The 23,860-nt window shown below is 39.4% G+C and overlaps 1 protein-coding gene across 1 annotated transcript in view; it reads left to right on the forward strand.

The window, feature by feature from the left end:
* The window catches only part of EYS (eyes shut homolog), a 900,402-nt gene that overhangs the window by 773,100 nt on the left and 103,442 nt on the right, over positions 1-23,860 (forward strand). Inside the window, exons 40-41 of the mRNA XM_061989098.1 lie at positions 8,173-8,281; positions 12,661-12,881. Of these exons, the coding sequence (XP_061845082.1) occupies positions 8,173-8,281; positions 12,661-12,881 (330 nt within the window). The remainder of the gene's footprint in view (positions 1-8,172; positions 8,282-12,660; positions 12,882-23,860) is intronic.

Below are 23,860 nucleotides of genomic sequence, written 5' to 3' on the forward strand. Positions count from 1 at the left end.
AGGTTATGACAAATGTTTCATCGATTTCAAATAAAATGTCAGACATAAAATGAAGCATTCATTTTTATAATTGTCACTTCTTGATGTTGTAAACGAAAGGGGAAAGAAATACCAAAATTTGACCTTGTTGAAATAGAAGAGGGTAAGAGACGTGAACATTTCCATGGAAACTGTATTTTGAAGTAAATTATGGGAAGAAAAGGTGTATTTTTTATAATGACATTTTTTAAATATATTTTTTAAGGGAAAAAAAAGTGGTGAGTGCAAAAATTTTGGGAAGAAATACTAAGAGGTTATTAAAACTGTAAGACAGTACAGATTTCATTCTTGCGAATTGAATGTGCCAAGTCAAAAGTAAAATCACTCTTCTTGAAAAATCTCTTGTATTTCTTGACAGCTGGTTAGATATTCCCTTGACAACTACTCTGGTTAATCAAGAGTGTAAATGAAGCCACTGTTTCAGTGTTTTGCAGGAGTCATTTTCTATTCTCTAATATCAACACTGTTTTCATGGAGATTTTTTCCTGTGATTAGCTCTTAAGTTGGGCTACTGCTCGTCAGCTTGTAGGGAGAAAAACAGAAAATAGTTCTAAATATAATCCTCCAATTGTGACATTATAAAATGGATAGTAGTGTAATGGCTTTTTAAACATTTTTCATAGGGTCAGAAACCCTGATCTGCTAAAAGTGTAAGATCCTTGTTCAGAAAAAAAAAATCTTACTGTAATAATTTAGCATGGTTAAGAACAAAGGCCATTTCTCATCATAACGTTTGGCATTTTTTTATACCTGATGATCTGACATTTTAATTTTGTTATGCCTCTCCTTAATCTGTTAGAAATAAAGCTGCACCTTCAGCAGTGCGTAGAAAACATAATTGTTATAAACTAAATTTTGTTAAGTATGTTTACATAACCATGAATGCACCATTTTTACCTGATTACATTAGCTAATTACAATGCATGAATGCAGTTAAAAGTCTTCTAGAAGTTATAGTCTCTGGATCTATTCTTATCTGTATTGTGAAATATGTAATCAGTTTAAGATACTTTCCCGTGTTCCCCTTGATACAACCTGGAAACTAAAGCAATCATGTTATCAATTAGGGCTTCCGTCAGTGTTTCTAATCACTAGAAGTATGAATTTTTGCTTTCACGTTTTCTGCTGTGCTCCTTTAGTGCCACCTGGTGACCAGGTTGAAAGAAAAATAAATAAATAAATAGCTAGATAAAGACATATGATTGCATTCCCACGTGGAAAAGTAGCTGTGATAATTTAAGCTAAAACACTTGTTTGCGCAAGTTTCTACCAGGTAACATTTGATTTAGAAAAGCTTGAATCTTAGCTAGTTTAGGATTGTTTCTTTGAATATTACTTCCAGGCCTAGTTTAATCCAATACTTATATCCACAATTCACAGAATCACAGAATCTTAAGGGTTGGAAGGGACCTCCAGAAATCATCTAGTCCAACCCCCTTGCAAGAGCAGGACCACCTAGAGTAGGTCACACAGGAACTCGTCCAGGTGGGTTCTGAATGCCCCCAGAGAAGGAGACTCAACAACACATCTTTGGAGCCCATGTCAGTGCTCCATCACCCTCACAGTGAAGAAATTCTTCCTTAAATTTCTAACATTACACTATGTTAGAAATTCGGTCCCCATGAACATAAGTAATGGCATTAATCACTGTACATAACTTCAGGTTTACATCTGTTGAGGTCTATGAGCCTTTTGTAAAGAAACAGCCTCTATAGTAAATCCTTTCTTAATTCATATTCTGAATGACTTTATATAAAATCTGCAGCAGCCATGAAAAAATCATGTTATTCTAAGCCTAGCATAGAAAAGAAGCTTGAACCTCTTTTTATTTCAAATATGTGGAAACAAATATTTTACTATATCAAGCCTGTATCTTAGCATCTACAGGAACAGGTTGGACTCCACATGGCTCCAGACCTTTTTAGAATATTGTGCATAACATTCCCATACATTCTCCCCACACACATTTTCCATAACTACTCCCTCCACACACACAATTCTCTATTTCTCTGTGAATCCTTTTTATATCATTATGAGTGTGATGTACATGAATCACAATTTTGGTGCCTGACAAAATAATCCTGCAATAGGAATCATATTGCATTCTCTCCTGTCACTGCTTCTGTAGGGAAAAACACACTGGCTTTGAATGCAACCAAAATTGCCACTGAGATGTGAGGCAGATGGATTGAGATGCCTTCAGCATCTAAACGAGTGAAAAGGCACAACTGAACTAAATATACTCAAAATTTAAGATGTCAGTGATTATCCACTTTCATATCAGGTGTACTAATTGTGAGGTCAGTATCTCATAATAAGAGGTTAATTAGAGAAATGAAGAAAAAATGTCAAGAGAATAAATCATTAGTTCCATTTTATCTTTTCTAATATGGATTTCAGTCACATGAAGTAATACACCTGCATTTATCACTTTCCAAGGTTAAGGTAGATTTAATCTTATATTATAAGAAAAATATTATCAAAGTAGAACTGTATGAAGTGGTATTTTAGTTCAGATCAGTTCTGATGCAGAATATTCCAAGTGCATTTTTTCCCATCATTTTTAAAAACTAGTGTAATTACATCTTGCATATGTCTATATTGTAGCATTTTGTTATTTTTAATGCTCCAGTAAAGATAAGGACAGCATGTCTGTTTTAATTGGCATTTTTCATTATTTTCATAATTTTCTCAGAAAATTGTCTTTTCAGCCATAATTTTCCATGCTCTGTCTCTTTCTAAAAGCTGTTCTAAACATGTTTAAGTAATCTAGCAAATTCAAACAGTCCTAATTTTGTGGTAATGTAAGCATGAAAAATATTAATTTTGTTCACATTTTAAATGACAGTTTTTCCCTTCTGTGATACAAGACAGAGAGAAACTTCAAGTATTATTATTGGCATACTGGGATGCATCAAGAAGAGTGTGGCCAGCAGGTCAAGGGAGATTCTTATCCCCCTTTACTCTGCCCTGGTGAGGCCTCATCTGGAGTCCTGTGTCCAGTTCTGGGCTCCCCAGCTCAAGAGGGACAAGGAAGTGCTGGAGAGAGTCCAGTGCAGGGACACCAAGACTATCAGGGGACTGGAACATCTTTCATATGAGGAAAGGATACGAGAACTGGGGCTGTTTAGTCTAGAAAAGAGGAGATTGAGGGGAGATCTTATTAACATTTACAAATATCTAAAGGGTGAGTGTCAGGAGGTTGGGACATCCCTTTTTCCTATAGTAGCTAGCAACAGGACAAGGGGTAATGGGATGAAGCTGGAACACAAAAAGTTCCATTTAAATATAAGAAAAATCTGTTTTACTGTGAGGGTGAGGGAGCCCTGGCACAGGCTGCCCAGAGGGGTTGTGGAGTCTCCTTCCTTGGAGGTCTTCAAGACCCCCCTGGACATGTTCCTATGTGACCTGATTTAGGTGAACCTGCTTCTGTAGGGGGGTTGGACTAGATGATCTCTGAAGGTCCCCTCCAACCCCTACCATTCTATGATTCTATGATTACTTGCTCAGAAATCCTTGCAAAGAAAGGAGCAAATGCTGGAGAAGATAGCGGTAGCATTCCTAACGCATACTCCCGATTACTGAGCAGAAGGTTGCTGCTTATATCCTGTGTTTTTTTCTCACAATTCAGTCACTAATATACTGACTGACATCAAACAAATCAGTTCTTTTCTTTGATATTTCTTTGCTGCATCTATTAAAAACAAACAAACAAAAAAAGCTTTATGTCCTTTCTGAATTTTGTATCCCTTTGAGGAACCTAATGATCAAAATCACTTTATCATAGCAGCTGTTTATAGACACTTCTTTTTTTCCTTTGAAATTTATTTTTTTCTTTTTTCTGACATGTTTCCTTAAAGGTAAAATGGATCACCAGTTATGCATGTGTAAGGATGACTGTGCTATTATTGATATGAATCAAATATACTTGGGCTTAGTCTAATATGCTTGGACTTCTCTACAGAAAGACACTACAGTAAAGACCATGTCAGCATCAAGGAATCTTTCAACTTATTTTAATTGTGCCTATGTTGAACCTTACACTTTTTTACCCCCTTGCAAAGAATCAAAACAAGTGAAATTATGAATACAAAACAATGAGAATGTGTTAATACCAGCATTTACAATGAAAGTCTACAATACTAAATTTGGCTTGAATGGCTGATTACTTGAAGATGATTAGACTGGCATAGACCATATTAGTTTTTCTTTTTATTAGACTAATATTCTTCTTTAATAACTTTGCTACATCACTTACTATTTTTTTTCTTTGTGGGCTGGACTATTAAATATTTGATATAAGGAGCTAAACCTTGAACTGATTAAGACACAAAAGCAGACTTGGATTTCATAAACCTTTTTGAAAACCAGGAACAAGGCAGAGGCAGAGGGTGGGCTTTGCCATGAATGTGTTAGATCTATATTACAATTTACACTTATAGTTGAAGGCATCAATGGAAGGTTATGAGTTGGCTTTCTCCAAGAAAATCCTGAATGGGCTCATTGTCTTCTATCCAAGAATGTCATATTTATATACTGTGAATTACCTAAATTATTCCCAGTAGCTGAAATATGAGTATGAATAATAAATGGAATTAGAGAATCACAGAATCAGAGAATGTAAGGGTTGGAAAGGACTTCCAGAAATCATTCAGCTCAAACACCTGCTAAAGCAGGTTCATCTTGATTAGATTACATAAGAATGCATCCAGGCGGGTTTTGAAAACCTCCAGAGAAGGAGATACTCACACTCTCCCTGGGAGATCTGCTGCAGTGCTCCGTCATCCTCACAGGAAATAAGTATTTTGCATGCTTAAGCGGAATTTCCTGTATTCCGTCTTATGCCCATTACCCCTTGCTTATCCTGACATTGGAAGCAACAGAAAAAAAGACTTGCTTCATCCTATTGATACTCACCGTTTAGGTATTTATAAACATTGATAGGGACCCCTGCAGCCTTTTCTTCTCCAGACTAAACAGCCTGAAGTCCCACAGCCTTTCCTCATAAGAAAGATGGTCCAGTCCTCTAATCGTCTTGGTGGCCCTCTGAAGGACTCTCTCCAGAAGTTATCTATCACTCCTGAACTGAGAAACCTAGAACTGAACCCAAGACTCCAGATGAGGTCTCACCAGGGCAGAGTGGAAGGGAAGAGAACCTCCCTCTGCCTGCTGCCCACACTCTTCTTGATGCATTCCATAATCCCATTGGCCTTCTTTGCCACAAGGGCACATTGCTCGCTTGTGTTTAGTTTGTTATCAACCAGGACTCCCAGGTCTGTCTCTGCAGAGCTGCTCTCCAGCAGGGCAACCCCCAGCCTGTACTGGTGCATGGCGTTGTTCCTTCCCAGGTGCAGGACTCTGCACTTGCCCTTGTTGAACTTCATGAGGTTCCTCTCTGCCCAATTCTCAAGTCAGTTGAGATCTCACAGCCTTCTGGGGAATCAGCCAGTCCTGCCAGTTTGGTGTCATCAGGCAGCTTACTAAGTGTAAACTCTGTCCCCTCATCCAGATCATTGATTGAGATGTTGAACAAGATTGTCTCCAGAACCGATCCCTATAGAACTCCACTGGCCACAGGCCTCCAACTCACTTCTGTCCCATTGATCCTCTGGGTTCTGTCATTCAGCCATTTCCACCTCATTGTCCACTCTTCCAGCACACACTGCCTGAGCTTTCCAATGAGAATATTATGCAAGACAGTGTCAGAACCCTTGCTAAAGTCGAAGTAGATGGCATCTACTGCTCTCCTTTCATCTAGCTAATTTGTCATGCCATCATATAAAGCTATAAGATTGGACAAGCAGAATTTCCCCTTGAAGTATGCATGTTGATTCCTCCTGATAACCATCTTCTCCTTCTTGTGTTTAGAGCTGGCATTCCATCATCTTTCCAGTGATGGAGATGAGGGTGATTGGCCTACTGTTTCCAGGGTCCTGCTTCTTGCCTTTTTTTGAAGACTAGAGTAAAAATATATTTTACATTCCAAGAATTGATTGGAAATCATAGTAGATGGAAGTACTTTCTCCAAAATTGTCTTTAATCCAAATATCTAAAACTATCACAAAACTATCTGTCAATACACTCAGTATTTATCAGTAAGAAACTTCTGTTCACTGAGTTCACATTTTGTAATGAAATTGTGAGAATTAGCTGATCTTCAGAACAGCAGATGTTGCATCTGGCTCCTTATATTAGAAATCAAAATGTTATACTATCTTTAGACTACATAAGAAGGAACTTAAAATATATTTTAAAAAAACATGAAATTATTTTAACCTAAAATAAGAAAGAAAAATGAACACTTTTCAAGCTCATTTTAGTAGTCCAGGGTTCTGGGACACACTTCAAAAGGACGTAATAGAAGATGCCATTCAAATATCTCAGTCTTGAAAAAAAAAAGAAAAAGAAAACGTTCCTTGTTAAAAAATAGGAAAAGTGTTACATTCTTACAAATGTGAAATGATATAGTACATTTCAACTCGATGCAGCAGAGCACAGTGAAAAGTCAATGTGTTAGTATTGACTGAATTAGCTGTGGAACCAGAAACAATATAACCATTGGAATGGTAGGATTTATTAATACGGGTACATCACTTGCTAATATAGATGTAATGCCTATAAGACTTGTGTTAGTTGACGCAGGGTTTTTGCTGCTTGCTCAGAAATCAGTGTATTGCAGTGAATGTAATTAATATTCATTAGGGGCCTAATGCTATGTCAATTTATGTCAGTACAATGTACCAAATAACTTCAGAAGTGAAAGCCCAGAGGGACTGTGGAGTCTTCTTCTCTGAGGACATTCAAAACCTACCAGGACAAGTTCCTGTATAGCCTACTCTAGGTGGTCCTGTTCTGGCAGGAGTGTGGACTAGACCATCTTTTGAGGTCTCTTCCAACCCTTAAGATTCTGTGATTCTGTGATTTTGAAAGCATGACAGGTCTCGATGTGGTTCATCCAGAAATAAATTTGTCCTTTAAGATCAGTAACATATGTTTCTAGTGTTCAGGATATAAAGGGCTTTAGAATACATTGAGTTTTTCATTTAGCATTTATTCAGATTTAAAATGGAAAAATTGTCAGTTCATATAAATGTATACTCTTTTAAAGTATCTTTTTTGTAACATTTGTGAAATACAGCAGAAAAATATAACATTCTTGTTAAAGACCTTACCCTGAAAACTTAATTATATGGATTTGACTGAGCAGTTTTGTGTGTAGAGTGCATGTAGTCAGTAAACCTTAATACGCTTCCCAAAAGGAGGCCCATCACATTTTCTTTTAGTGCGTGTGAAAACTGAAAGTGAGGCAGAGTAGAATTGGGAAGCACTTCTACAGAAATAGCAGAACTCAGTTTTAAAAGAATCTGGCGACTGCTATTCTTCTATTCTGCCATTGCTGCTACAATGTTTATGCAAATTTCCTTTCTAAATACAAACCCAGTGTATTTGAAAATCGTCTTATTGGATTGATTTTTTATTGCTGATAATATTAATAGCACTTAATCAGATCTCATCATAGAAAGAACCTGAAGAATTCTGTGTTTTACTGAACATTCACTAGTATTTATTTTACAAATTCCCTTAACCTTGTGTTCTTCTCTATCTCTGAAGCTCAGTACTGGAGTTTACATTAAGAGCACAGTTCTCATGTAGTGATAACTATATCACAGTGTAATCTTGCTACTCAGAGATATGCAGCCTTTCATTTCTTATTCCATTTCTGTTTCCCCTGTAGGGCAGGAAAAGGAAATTTCCACCTAGGGAGTCCAGCATCATTCAACATTGATGTTACTTGTTCAACAATCCTCTGTACTAGGGAGACCGTATGTCAGCCACAGTTAGCACTTAAAATTTATCAATACCTACTTATGCATGTGAAGATCACTTTCTTCTTTGTCTTTTATACATTTCAAACACAGTAGGAAAGCAATAGAGGAAGGACGTTAGCAGAAAAAACTTACTTCTTTTGTCTCCTGGGTAGTCCAGGTAACCATGAAAGTGGAATTATTGGTGACCAAAAGTTGTCACCCTTTATGGAGGCAGAAGTATTTCTTTCACCTTGCCTTTGCTGTGTGTTTGAATGTTCTCCTGTCAACAGCATAAACAGTAATGGGAACTTCTGTTTCCTTCCAGCTATGTGTTGCCTGTGAGCAGTCCTGAAGGTTACTGTATGATTGAAATGACTGCAGATGGAAATCCTCCTGTACAGCACAGACTGTCCTTCCCATATCGAGCATCTCAGGTGGGTCTGCAAAACATCAAAAGATAGTTATTGGCTTTGAACATTTCATCAGCATATTCACCTGTCAAAGGAGAACAGACATTCTAACTTTTTCTACAGGAAGAAATATAATTCCTCCTCAAATATCATTAGGTGTACTTAATTTCTCTTTAATATATTGTCTTTTCACATGAAGCGTCCTAAGTATTTTCATTAATTTCTTCAGTTTACTTGACTCTGAAACTTCTATTTCAACTGCCTAAAGTTCATTGAAGGCACACTGATACTGCAAGAGGAAAAAAAAAAATATATTTGCAGTGTCATTTTGCCATGGTGTTATCAGAAACAGTTCAAGTATTGTTAAGCAGCAATTCTGATTACTTTTTATTTGCAAGCCATTCTGTATAGTGGAGGGTGGTTATGAATCATCAGTGACTTCACCTGGTGTCAATATTGTTGTCAGGACTCCAGTGCCAAATAGTAACTGTAAAAATTACTGTCTCCATTTTGAAACTGATATCAGAAGATTCATTCTAAATGGGCAATAGGCCAACTTTCACATATACTGAGTTTTTGTTCTTTTTCTCCATGATGACCCTGTTATGCATTCTCTGTCACAAGATTATTTCTCATGATACATTTTAAATTTGAAATCAAGAATTTCAACCATGATTGACAGCACACTTTATAAGTATGTTCCCTAGAAGGCAGGACAGTTAACTGTAGAGATGCTAATCATGATATGCATCTCACAGAATGCACTGTTGGTTACTCTTTACAAAATCTACTCCTAATATACCAGAGCCCCTGTGTTCTTTACAAAGTACACAAGCAAAGAAAGAAAAAGAAATTTCTTATCTGTAGCAGGACTAATGAATTTCTTTGCATTACTGGCCAAGCTAATTTTTTTTACTTCTCAGACAACAAATGAAGAAAGACATTTTCAAATTAATGTTTGAAAAGTTAACCATAGAATCATAGAATCATAGAATCATAGAATGGTAGGGATTGGAAAGGGACCTTTAGAGATCATCTAGTCCAACTCCCTGCAGAAGCAGGTCCACCTAGATCAGGTCGCATAGGAGCATGTCCAGGCAGGTCTTGAAGACCTCCAAGGAAGGAGATTCCACAACCGCTCTGAGCAGCCTGTGCCAGGGCTCCCTCACCTGAACAGTGAAATAGTTTTTTCTTATATTTAAGAGAAACTTTTTGTGTTCCAACTTCATCCCATTAACCCTTGTCCTGTTGCCAGCTACTATAGAAAAAAGGGATGTCCCAATCTCCTGACAGCAACCCTTTAGATATTTATAAATGTTAGTAAGATCATTCCTCAATCTCCTCTTCTCCAGACTAAACAGCCCCAGTTCCCACAGTCTTTCCTCAGAAGGAATATGCTCTGGTCCCCTAAGCATCTTGATGGCCCTGTGCTGGACTCTCCCCAGCACTTCCCTGTCCCTCTTGAGCTGAGGAGCCCAGAACTAGACACAGGACTCCAGATAAGGCCTCAGCAGGGCAGAGGAGAGAGGGAGAAGAACCTCCCTCTATCTGCTGGCCACACTCTTCTTGATGCATCCCAGGATGCCATTGGCCTTCTTGGCCACGAGGGCACATTCCTGGCTCATATTTAGTTTATTATTAATCAGGACTCCCAGGTCTCTCTCTGCAGAGCTGCTCTTCAGCAGTTCAATCCCCAGCCTGCACTGGTGCATGGGGTTGTTCCTTCCCAGGTGCAGGACTCTGCACTTGTCCTTGTTGAACCTCATGAGGTTCCACTCTTCCCAATTCTCAAGCCAGTTGAGATCCTGCTGAATGGCAGCACAGCCTTCTAGGGAATCAGCCTGTCCTCCTAGTTTGGTGTCATCAGTGAACTCACTGAGGGTACACTTTGTCCCTTCATCCAGGTCATGGATGAAAATGTTGAACAAGACTGGCCCCAGAACCAATCCCTGAGGAACTCCACTGGCCACAGGCCTACAACTCAGTTCTGTGCCACTGATCACCACCCTCTGGACTCTGTCATTCAGCCAGCTCTCGATCCACCTCACTGTCCACTCATCCAAGCCACACTACTTGAGCTTTCTGATGAGGATGTTATGGAAGACAGTGTCAAAAGCCTTGCTGAAGTCGAGGTAGATGACATCCACTGCTTTCCCCTCATCTAGCCAGCTGGTTATGCACTCATAGAAGGCTATCAGGTTGGTCAAACAGGATTTGCCCTTGGTGAAGCCATGTTTCCTCCCCCTGATAACCATCTTATCCTTCATATGTTCAGTGATAACATTCAGGATGAGTTGTTCCATCATCTTTCCAGGGATGGAGGTGAGGCTGAACGGCCTGAACCATGAGTATTACAGAAGTTAATATCATGTTAATATAATCCTGTATTAAACCTGTTATGTTATTAACAAGACTTCCAGGAATTCTTTGTGTCCTGGTTATACCAGTTAAGTCAGTTAAGGTACAGGACCTTTACAGAAATAATGTGTATTATGATGTTCTGTGTTTGAACATCTAACATGTCATGACAAAATGAAGAAACTCAGCAGAGCCTAGTGAAGTTGTTCTGTGGTACACTGGATCCACTGGGACACTAGTACACTAACCCAAAGGTCAGTGCTTTTGTTAAATAAGTCCAATAATAAAAAGATCGGGTTGCATGAAGAGTGTTAAAAAACACTTTTCTTATCACAGACACTTTACATTCCAGTACAATATTTTGCCTAATTCTAGTAACAGGTTCAGGAACAGAGAGAAAGCATCTGTCTGCAAACATTACTTACAAATCTTGTCTGGAACTATTCTGGTTTATAGCTTTGTTTGAAAGGGAGCCAAAGTCAAGTGATATGAAGTGAATTCAGTAAGTGCTGAGCCAGCGTCTTTGAATTCCTTCCTCGTGAAAAATCTGATTTAATTTTCTCCTTTCTCTGAAAGATGTAGGTTGATTTTATTCCTTCCCTTCTAAATGAAACACAGTTTTGTAAGCAGAAGAATATTTGGAGGTATTCACGTTCATCATATCTCCAATGTTCACTTGAAATTTTCAGCAATCAGGACTGATAGCTCCAGGGCTGATAAAAGCAATACAGGAAACAGCAAAGCAAAGTCATATGGATGTGCAATTTCAGATAAATCAACATGATATTTTCCTGTTCCTAGTTCTTTACAACTGATGTCTAAGTAAAGCACTCCTTCACTATAAATTATCTTCTCATATGTTTTATACATGCTATGATACAATTTTTATTCCATTGGTTTATTGTTAACGTGATTTGAATTGGCTGGGTTTCACCCTCTTTTGGACTGACAGTATTGTACAAATAAATGCATCACAGTCTGATGCACTTTATAAAAAATTGTGATTTCTTTCAATTCTTAGTGACCGATATTTATGAAAGGAACTTAGCAATATTGAAATCTCATGTCAGAACTTGGTGGACATGGTCTTCCTAGACTTTAGTAAACCCTCAACACAGTCTCCCACAGCATCCTCCTGGAGAAACTGACTCCTCATGGCTTGGATGGACTTAATCTGCCTTTTGTTGAAAACTGTCTGGATGACTGGGCCCAGAGGGTGGTAGTGAATGGAGTTAAATCCAGTTGGTAGCTGGTAACCAGTGTTGGTCTTACTAGGCTGAAATGATTCTATGAACCCCAGAATGTCAGGCATCCACCTGAGGAGCAGAATTCACAGCACTAAATGAGTCACAGATCCTTTATATGTGATGGGCGAAGGTTTAACTCCTAGGCCAAGAAACATAGGAAATACCATAGCAAACACGCATATGATTTGGTCAGTCCCAGTATGAAATAGTTTCTCTGTGTGTTTCTCTGTCACTTTTATGAGGATGTTCTAGGGTTTTCTGGCTCTAGAATTTACTACATAAAACTTTCCAGTTTACCCTGGGCTTCAATACAGCAATCTGTCTTCTTTCATTCATTCAAAAAAAGTAAATTATTTTTCCTGTATTCCTCTTCTCTTGGAGTCCTGTAGGTTTCAGATCCTAAAGAAAAGCTTTCTCTTCAAGTCTATGGCTTCTCTTGGGTTTCTGCACCAATCTTCAACCATGAATGTAAAACTCATAGTATGGAATGACAGAAGCGATGAGAAAACCTTACTATGTTTGTTGTGATTAAGGCTGGCAATTTCACTTTGTGTTTCATGGGATGTAAGTTAACATATTTGAATATATGCAAACACATTAAACTACTTTCTTTACATGGATTTACAAAAAAAAAAAACAAAACACATTTTGAAAAAGAATCCCTTCAGCAACTATCATCGGTTTTGGCCAGCTTCAAGGGATAGCTATTTCCTTTATCTCTGATTATTATTCATTCATTGCTTACAGTTATGTCACAAATCATATTTGCTTCTGACAATTCTCTACTTGTTTCTACAGATCACATTTGGATCAATCTTCCTTGGAAACGTTCCTGTTCATGAAGATGTTCATCAGTGTGCTGGGCAGATACATGGCTACAAAGGGTGCATTAGGGATTTTCAAGTTAACCACAAAGAGCTGTTCATCATAGATGAGGCAGTTGGAGGGAGGAATATTGAGAACTGCAATGTTCCAATATGTGATTATCATCCATGTCACAATGGTGGGACCTGCACCAGGTAAGAGTTACATCTTTCATCACCTATTCACAACACGTGGCTGGTAGGTTCATCCTTAATGAGAAATTGCTATTGTTTCCTGTGTAATGAAGAAATTCAGTCTTTCATCTTGATAATATTCAATAGAAAATGTGACATCTTCATGCTTAACCAGACATATTTTTTACCTTATTTACTTACATGAAAAGAGCTATAAAATGTAATTACATTGACTACACAACATACATGTTGGGCTGCTGCCAGAATTCCTTTGCAACCAACTAGATCAGTTTCACTACAGGGCTCAGAGACTGTAGACTTTGTATTTTGGGCAGAAATGCAAAAAATCTCATCCTTCCATCTAAAAACTCTATCTTACTAGGCCTTGTACCCTCACACATCTTTATGGTGTCCCCCTGGGTACACAGCACAGGCCTTTATCATCATGCTGTGAAAACACTTAACAAGTAAGTTAGCACCTTCAGGATCCATGAAGAAGCATTGTCAAAGAACCTTTGAAAGTTAAAATGCACCATTCTGGAAGAGGAATTGGTGTCCAAAACAAACATCAACTAAAAGCACAGAAGATGATGGTTCGGTTGAATGACAGTTCAGTTGAAGCACCGTAACTTTTTAAGACATAGATCATTGTCTAAGACACTAAGCATTTAGGTACCATATTTCTGTTTAAAATTTATAGAATTTGTGAAGTAGCTCACATAGAACACAGTCTAAAGTTTTTTTAACACTCTGGACCACCATGTGTTTCTTAGATTGTGAAAACCTTGAATCAAAGTTTTGAGGTGCTTCTCTGCCTGTCTTGATTGATGTGAACACACAGAGAACACCAAATGTTTTTGATCTCAAAGTCTTGTTTGACTACAGCACAAATGAAAGCAGGGCAACATTATGAAAACATAAACAATTTCCCTACCTAACTGGTGAAACTGAGTGTGCACTTGAGAGTAATGAGTCCATTTTTTCTCTGTTGTTCCTTGCCATATCTCTGTCATTCTACTGATTGGCCTGTCATCTACCATTATGGAGTACTCTTTCATTTAAAGCTTGGGACTTGAATAATTCATGACTATTGGATTTGTTTCCTGCCTTTCTGCTTTTCAACTGCTGGCCTCAACCCTTTTCAGAAAAGCTTTTGTTTTGAAATGGGTCACTGTTCTTCTGCCCAGAGGAGCCACAGAAGACTGTGCATGTGCAAACCAGGGATAAGCAGCTCTATAAAGGCATGAATTTCGTTATTTTCTGCAGCATCCAACTGATTTTCAGGGATCACCTACTCCAAACTCAAGAACAATGTGTTCCAATGAGCAGTAAATCAAGTGGCAGGAAGCCTGCATGGATGAATAAGATGCTGCTGACAAAACTCAAACACCAAAAGGAAATGTACAAGGGGTAGAAGCATGGCCAGGTGGCCTGTGAGGAAGTATTCAAATGCAGAGGAATGTATCCAAATATACAGATATGGGGTTAGGAAAAAGTCCATCTGGAGATTGATCTGTCAGGTGACATGCACAGCAAAGTCAAATGCTTATACAAGTTTAACAGGAGCAAAAGGAAGACTTGGAAAACTGTGGGCTTTCTGCTGAATGAAGCAAGTGTTCTGGTGACAAAGGATCCAGAAAAGACTGAAGTATTCAGTGTCTTCTTTGCCTCAATCTTTATTAATAAAACTGTCCTTCAGGAATACTACTCTTCACAGACCTGTAAGAGTAAGTCTGGACCAAGGAAAAATTACACTTGGCAGAGGAGTTCCTGTGTGACCTAGTCTAGGTGGTCCTGCTCTGGCAGAAGGCTTGGACTAGATGATCTTTCAAGGTCCCTTCCAACCCTTAATATTATATGACTCTGAGAGGAGGAAACATTTAAACCAACTGGACACATAGAAGGAACCTGATGAGATTCACAAATGGGTGGTGAGGGAGATATCTGATGTCACAGCAAGGTCAATCCACACCTAGAAGACTACCTTTAGGAAGGGCAAGAAGAGGGATCTGAGGAACTACAGGATGGTTAGCCTCATCTTGACCTGTGAGAAGCTGATGGAGCAAATTGTCCTGGAAAGTTTTTCAAAAAGTATGAAGGCCAAGACAGTGGTTGAGAGTGGTCATCATTGGTATATGAACATGAAATTGTGCTTAATCAACCTGATAGCCTTCTCATTGAAATGGCTACCTTGATGAATGAGGGGAGAGGACTCGATATGGTTTACTCAACTTTACTAAGGATTCAATACTGCATACCACAAAATCTTTAGTGACAAACAGTTTAAGTTCTGGCTAAGTAAGTTCACAGCAAGGTGAACTGAAAGCTGGCTGAAGGGCAGGCTCAAAGAGCACAAAGGATCAGCAACACAAATTCCAGCTGGAGGCTTATCACTAGCAGAGTACCCCAAGTCTCAATACTGGATCAAATATCACTTAGTTTCATTGACTTACAAGATGGGACAGGTAAAATCCACCGAGTCACAAAATCATTTTGGCTGGAAAAGACCTTTAAGAACATGAAGTCCAACCACTAACCTCACACTGCCAGGCCCATCAATATAGTTAAATAAACCATATCTCTCAGCACATCATCTACATGTGTTTTGAATATCTCTAGCAACCCAATACAATGCTTCATAACCCTCTTGGTGAAAAAGTTCTTCCTAATCTCCAATCTAAACCTCTCCTAATGCAACTTGAGTCCATTTTCTCATGTCCTATCATTCATTTTTCCTTGTCTCTTCGGAACCTCCAATGAAGCAGCTTGTACCTGTTACCCCCTCTCCTATCACTGGACATAATTGAGAACAGCCTGGCTCCATCCTCCTGACACCTGCCCTTCATGTATTTGTAAACATTACTGAGATCACCCCTCAGTTTCCTCTTCTCCAAGCTGAAGAGCCCTGCCTCCCTCAGCCTTTCATCATATGGGAGATGCTCCACTCCATCATCTTTGTGGCCCTGCACTGAACTCTCTCCAGCAGCTCCCTGTCCTTCCTGAACTGAAGGGCCCAGAACTGGACACAATATTCCAGATGTGGTCTCACAAGGGCAGAGTAGACAAGGAGGAGGACCTCTATCGACCTACTGCTCACTCCCTTTCTAATACACCCCTGGATGCCACTGGCCTTCTTGGCTATGAGGGTACATTGCTGGCTCATGTTTATCCTGCTGCCCACCCGGATTCCCCAAGTCCCTTTCCCATATACTACTCTCTAACAGTTCATTCCTCAAACTGTACTGGTACAAGGGGTTATTTTTTCCAAATGCAAGACTCTACACTTGTCCTTGTTGAATTTCATTAGATTTCTCCCTGCACAACTCTCCAACCTGTCCAGGTCTCGTTGAATGGCAGCACAGCCTTCTGATGTGTCAGCCACTCCCCCCAGTTTAGTATCATCAGCAAACTTGGCTGACAGTGCACTACACACTCGCCCAGCTTCATGTCATCTCAGAATTTACCGAGGGTGCACTCGATCCTCTCATCCAGATCATTGATAAAGATGTTAAACAAAACAGGCCCCAACACTGAGCCCTGAGGAACACCATTGGTGATAGGCCAGCAACTGGATTTTACTCCATGAATAAAAAATGAATTGATAGAACACAAGAAAATGGACTCAAGTTGCACTAGAGGAGGTTTAGCTTGGAGACTAGGAAGAACTTTTTCACCAAGAAGGTTATAAAGCATTGTAACGAGCTGCCCAGGGAGGTGGTGGAGTCATCATCCGTAGAGATATTCAAAAGCCTACAATTCTCTGGGCCCAGCCATCCATCCAGTTTTCCACCCATCTCAGAATAGGTCCATCCAAGTCATAGGCAGCCAGTTTCTCCAGGAAGCTGATGTGGGAGACTGTGTCAAAGGCCTTACTAACGTCCAGGAAGACCATATCCACAGCCTTTCCCTCATCACTTATCCTTGTCACCCCGGAAACAAGGGTTAAATATAAAGAAAGAAGTGATTGATGCATCAAATGGGTCTGCTGCCATTGAGAGGGTCTTTGACAGGCTGGAGAAATGAACCAACATGAATGTCATACTGTTCAATAAAGAGAAATGCAAAGTATTGCACTTCAAGTGCCCCAGGCACCAGCATCTACTGAGACTGCCTGGAAAGCAGCTTTGCGAGAAAAGATTTGCCAGATCTTGGTGGATAACAAGTTACGCACAAATCAGCAATGTACCCTAGTGACAAAGTGAGCCAACAGTATCCTGGGCTGCATCACAGAATAATAGAATCATAGAATCGTTTCAGCTTGAAGAGACCTTTAGAAAGAGTGTTGGTCAAGGGAAGTCATTCTTTCCCTCTCTTTCATCTGGTTTGATGATTTTCATATGTATGTACATAGTTCTTCAGTCAGTTCACAATCTGTCCATATTGATTAAGCTTTATCTTGCTAGAAAGCTCTAGATGCCATGTTTCATATCCAAGTTCTGCAACTCTGATTTCACATTGTTCACTTGTCAGAACAGAATTTGCTTACTCAGATGCTGATGATTCCTCTTAGCTGTCAAGACTAAACAACTAAGGAACAAAAGCCACCACAATAGATTATCTTGCAGGATTTGGAGGTCTCACTTGGACAGGTTACTACATAGTGGTCTTTAGAGGAGCAGTTCCTGCATCCAAAAGTCCTGAAGCTTCATTTTGTCCACAGTGCTTGCAACATTCCGTTTCCTGGAAAGTTAAATATCTGAGAACAGGCTACTCCATCACTGTGTAACATGTAATCAGGAAAACACTTTCTGCTTTGCTGAGAAGTGTCACAGATCTAAAAGGCTCACTTTTTCATAAGTCAGCTACCTATCACCACCATTTTCTTTGTAGAGGTTATAAACAGGGTGGCAAGTTGGGATGTAAATACGACTGTGCTAGCAACCATTTTTCAGGACGATTGGCAGGCATTTTACACAGACTCTGTCTCACAGTATGCCAGTATCAGAAACCCCTTTGGAGATTGTTTCAGTTGGCTGTATACCAATTTGTTTTTCCATAGTTTTGAGCACCTTGAGGAGATATGGGAAAACAATGACTTCTATGTGTCCCGATCAGACTTGGAAAGCCTGGCTACAAAACCTTTTCCATCTGGACATGAGCAATTTGCAAGGTTTATTTCTCTGAATCTGTTTCTCAAAACCTAAGTCCATTGCTTCAGTGGGTGAAGTATCTCCTGAAAGGCATTGTGAGAGATTCTATCCTATAAACTCTTCCTGTACTTCCTTCCAGGCAGTGCCTACTAATACTAGGAATCTATTTAGTAAACGTGCATACTGGTAGCCAACTCTATTCAGTAAATTGACCATATGTGTTGGGCTTATTGTCACCTTCTTCCTTCAGTACTTTCATTATTATGGTACCTCTTTATTACACTTCAATTTATCAGTTGCTTTATCCTAGCAACTATTTGATTAATTACTTGGTCATCAATCCACTGCATCAGCTTGGTTCACATCATGTCATGTGTGGACCAGGAAAACTGAAAAGCCAGAGGTGGACATTTTTTGTATAATTTAAGGAGAAAAATTTCCAAGCTTCAGTTCAAGTGTTCAAGTGGTGCATGTGGACTGTACAACCATGTTATCTTCAGAAAATGAGTCATACTCATGAGACTGCAGACAATGACAGACATGAATAATCTATAATGTTCAAAATATTCCCATCTACACCATTAATTGTCTGCTGTGTATTTCTTACTGAAAAAAATGTGTTTTTTTTAAATCAGATTAAACAAGAAAAAATTTGACAATTTATAAAAAACTATTATTGACTTGTTTAAGATTTTTGCCAGTTATTTCAATTATACCGTTTAGCAGCAAGAAAAAAACATTTTTTATTACAAGTTATTCTTCAAGTACTTGAAAACTAATTAGGGCTTTTGATTCTGAAAAGCTGTGAAGTATTACACAGAGAATGTATTACATAGAGAATATATCTGCCATGTTTTATAATGAACACTGGAGTTTGTCAACAAGACACATTTTTTACTGTATTACTTAAAAGAAAATCACTTGTCTTTTCTCATCATCAGTGAAAGCGTTCATCCTATTAATTACAATAATTACATAGAAGAAATGTATTTGACAGAAAAAAATCTTTTCTTCGTATTTTTGATTAGCAAGAGCCAGGGATTAGCATGTACCTTGTTTTCAGATACAAAATTTGGGGATTAAAGGGAGGTCAACAGCTCCCTGTGGTCTAGTCACTGGTTGCATCAGGAGCTCTTCTGGCATGAGGGATCTCATTCAGTGGGATCTCAACTGGCTTGAGAGTTGGACAGAGAGGAACTTTATGAGGTTCAGCAAGGACAAGTGCAGAGTCCTGCATCTGGGGAGGAACAACACCATGCACCAGTACAGCCTGGAGATTGACCTGCTGGAGAGCAGCTCTGAAGAGAGAGACCTGGGAGTGCTGGTTGATAATAAACTAACCATGAGTCAATAATGTGCCCTCGTGACCAAGAAGGCCAATGACATCCTGGAATGCATCAAGAAAAGTATAGCCTGCAGATCAAGGAAAGTTGTCCTTCCTCTCTCTGCCCTGGTGAGGCCTCATCTGGAGTCCTGTGTCCAGTTCTGGGCTCCTCAGCTCAAGACAGGGAACTTCTGGAAAGAGTCCAGCACAGGGCCACCAAGATGTTTAGGGGACCGGAGCATCTTTCTTATACGGAAAGACTGAGAGACCTGGGGCTATTCAACCTGGAGAAGACTAAGGGGAGACCTTATCAGTGCTTAATTAAATACAAAATATGTAAATAAATATATAAATACCTAAAGGGTGTGTGTCAAGAGGATGGGGCCAGTCTTTTTTTTGTAGTGTTCAGTGACAGGACAAGGGATAACAGGCATAAGCTGGAACACAAAAAGTTACATTTGAACATGAGGAGAAATGTCTCTCCTATGAGGGCAAGAGAACACTGGCACACAGGCTGCCCAGACAGGTTGTAGAGTCTCTTTCTCTGACAGTCTTCAAAACCCATCTGGTTGCATTCCTGTGCAACCTGATCTAGCTGAATCTGCTTTAGCAGGATGTTGGCTCAGGTGACCTTAGAGGTCCCTTCCAACGCTGACCATCCTGTTATTCTGTGATTTTGCGAATTATATTTTGACTAAAAGATCTATCTGTGTATAAATGTCATGGTTTAACCTTGATTGGCAAACAAGCACCATGCAGATACTTGCTCTAGCCCCTTACATTGGGATGGAAGAAAGGATAGGAAGGGTAAAAGTGAGAAAACACACAGGTTGAGACAAAGACAGTTTAATAGGTAAAGCAAAAGCTGTTCGTGTAAGCAAAGCAAAACAAGGAATTCATTCACCGTTTCCCATCAGCAGGGAGATGTTCGGCCATCTGCAGGGCAGTAGGGCTCTGTCATAGGTAATGGTTACATAGGAGAATAAACGTTGTAACTCTGAATGACCTCCTTTCTTCTCTTTTCTCCAGATTTTTATTGCTGAGTATGATGTCATATGGTCCAGGATATCCTTTGGGTCAGTCAGGGTCGGTTGTCCCAGCTGTGTCCCTTCCCAGCTTCTTGTGCTCCCCCAGCCTACTTGTTGTTGAAATGATATTATACCAGAAAAGGCCTTGACTCTGTGCAAGCTCTCCTCAGCAATAACTAGAACATCCCTCTATTATCAATGCTATGTTCAGCACAAATCCAAAACATAGCACCGCAGTAGTTACTATGAAGAAAAGTATCAGCCAAAACCAGAACAACAGAATAAAAGCCATTCTGTTTCTAGAGTATTTAAACATATACTGCATCAGATGAGCAGTTCAGTACAAATTTAAACTTGTATTTCTTCATATAGACTTCCTTTTTTTAAAAGGTACTGTTGTTGTTTGGCCCAGCTAGCACAGAAGCACCACGACAGTCTCTAGCTCGATGCTCCCCATTTACCCCCACCCTTGTTAGGATGGCAGAAGCCCCAGCAAAATGGGAGTAAAAAGATAAGCAAGGTTGTTGTGGATCAAGACAAGGGCAGGGAGGGCTCGCTGCCAATTACAGTTCCGGGCAAAACAGACTCCAGTACTTGACTCAGAGAGGAAAGTAGGAAAGTTTATTCTACAAGAAACAGAACGGAATAAAAGCAAAAAGGGAGTAGGATGATTGAGAAAAATTACAGCCAGCACATTAAGATCTCCCTCCCCCATCCCTCCTTTCTTCCCAGGCCCAGCTCACTGCTCCTGATATCTCTACCTCCTCCCTTCTCAACGGCTCAGGGGGGCAGGGAGTGGGGAATGTGGTCAGTCTCTCACAGATGGGCTCTACTGCTTCTCTCTCCTCGGATGAGGATGACTCCTGGCATTCTTCCCCTACTGCAACACGGGATCTCTCCCCTGGAACACAGTCCCTAACGAACTTCTCTGGTGTGGGTTGTTCACAGCAGTTGCTGCTTCTGCCGATATGGGTTCCCTCACATGCGACGGAGTCCTTAGTGAACATCTCTGGCGTGGATTCTTCTCCACAGTTGCAGCTTCTGCAGATACAGGCTCCTTCCCTTGGGACATAGCCTCTTCTGGGTATAATCCTAATGAGCTTCTTTGTCATGGGTTCCTCCCCACAGTTACAGCTTCTGTGAATATTGGGTCCCTCCCATGGGACACAGTCTTCTCTGGCCATAGTTTTAATGAGTTTCTTTGGCATGGGTACCTCCTCACAGTTGCAGCCATAGTCACTGCCCCTGGCATGGGGTCCTTAGCAAAATGAGTCTCAGCCCTTGATAGCAAAATGCAAACAAATCTCAGCTTCACCAGTCCTCTCCATAGAATGCAGGGGAGTCTCTGCTTCAGCACACCTCCTCCTCTCTTTCCTCACTGACCTTGGGAGTCCACATGGTTGTTTTTCTCATTCTTCCCTCTCCTTGCACCACGATCAGCCAGAGAAGAAGAAGAAAGGACAAAAGAAGGAAGGAACAGGAAGCACCCTCCTCTTCCAGCTTCTTCTTAAAAAGTGATCGTGGAGACATCTAATCGGCTCAGCCCCAGAAGTGGGTCTGGCTCAGAGCTGGGGAGAGTTACGAGCAACTTCTTACAGGAGCCATCTTTACAGCACCTTTGCCCTTACCAAAAAAGGCTATCATGTCAAATCATGACAGGTACTCTCCTATGTAAATGTTCTGTTGCTTTTGGAAGCACTTGGAAGTTCACTAGCTCTTTCTCTGCACTTTAAATCTGTGCTAATGTAGAATTCCAGAGATGAGTTAATTTCAGAAGAATAAAAAAAGACAACTATTAAGTAAATTTAGGATTTGAGTGTCATATAGTTCTGTGACTAATTTTGTGAATTCAGAGCTCGTTGGATTTGAAACTGTGTGTTTTAAAAGGTCATGGAAAGATTAACATAGGAACTTTTTAATATTCTGTGTGTCACCCTGATCATATGAGCCAGATGTTTCAAACTGAGCTTAGTGTTAATTAAGAAGACACATCTGTGTGTGGGAAATAAACTCATAAAATTACTTCACAAACGATTCGACAATTATGTCAGCCACTAAAATGGTAGTAGTTGATTAATACATTTGTTTTAAATTGCATAAAGACTCAAGAAAATGTAAACATAGACAAGCTTAGCTTTTATAGTGCATAGTACATTCTCAAAGTTAATTGCTCCCACAAACAGTCATGTTTCTAGTGTCTGAAACTATTCTCATGGTGATTATTCTTACTGTTGTTGTTCCCCATATATTGATGCAGCAGATGGGTCCATTAATGTTAATCAATTAACCAAGACTGAAAAATCAAACTCAATTAACAATAAATTTCAATACAGAGACACTCATCTTCTGATTTCAACTGCCACAAATGCTGTGATTACAAAAATTGCACAAGGAATTAAATTTTTCAATTTTCCTCCCCTGGTAATGTAATAACTACCTTCCTCATATGTAGGTCTCATTCGGACTGTATCTTTTCAGCTATAAATAGGAAAAAACATATATTAAATCATATTTCAGATATTATCTTTTTTCTGCCTGACAGGATATCACACAATTCTTCTTAAGCCTTAAAGAGCACACCATCAAATTAAAACTTCTACCAAAATCATTTTATAAAGTTCATCTGATAAGGTTCTGAAAGGAAATTTTATAGTTGAACTTGGCTAAGTGGTATAATTCCGTGTTATAGATACTGAGGAGACCAGGTGAAGCAACTTAAGTTTTGTGATCTATTTTTAGTATATATTCTCAATGTCAGTTAAAATAAACAATAGGATGCTTACAAGTGTAAAAACTCCAGAAATTACTGGAATTATTATTCTGTTTTATGCTTATGCACACCATTATTTAGGAAGACTAGTTTAGGGGCAAGTTTTTGTTCTTTTTATAAGATTAAGTAGCTGGTACAGGTGGAATTTCATACTTATGAAAGAGATTCACATTTGTAAATCCATTGTTTTTCCTTATGCTTCCTTCAAATTGCACTTCAGTGAAGAAAAGAATACTTTCAAATTTATTTCCAAACTCTTTTCTTTTTCTGGCAGAAAGATTGTTCATCATTTCAGGTTCCATAAGATCCTCGGAAAAAATAATGCCAAAAATCTTTCATGAGTTGGAAAGATAATGACTTTTTGTTTCTCAAAATGACCAAAATCCTACCGGACATTTGTTACATCATATTTTCTCAAGAAAGTCAAACAGGTGAAAGAGGCGATTTTATCTCTAATTTTCCTAACACTATGATCTTTCTGATAAAAGGAATTGCATTTCATGGAACCACAGAATCACAGAATGGTAGTGGCTGGAAGGGACCTTTAGAGATCTAGTCCAAACCCCCTGTAGAAGTAGGTCCACCTAGATCAGATTGCACAGGAATGCATCCTGGCTGGTCTTGAAGACCTCCAAAGAAGGAGATTCAACCTCCTGTCTGGGCCGCCTGTGCCAGGGTTCATCACCCTCATAACGAAGTAGTTTTTTCTTAAGTGGAAAAAGTTGTATTCCCACTTTTGTACATTACCCCTTGTTCTGATACTGGACACGACAGAAAAAAAGTTCTAC

The sequence above is a fragment of the Colius striatus genome, chromosome 2, assembly GCF_028858725.1.
Source record: "Colius striatus isolate bColStr4 chromosome 2, bColStr4.1.hap1, whole genome shotgun sequence".
Lineage (NCBI taxonomy): Eukaryota > Metazoa > Chordata > Aves > Coliiformes > Coliidae > Colius > Colius striatus.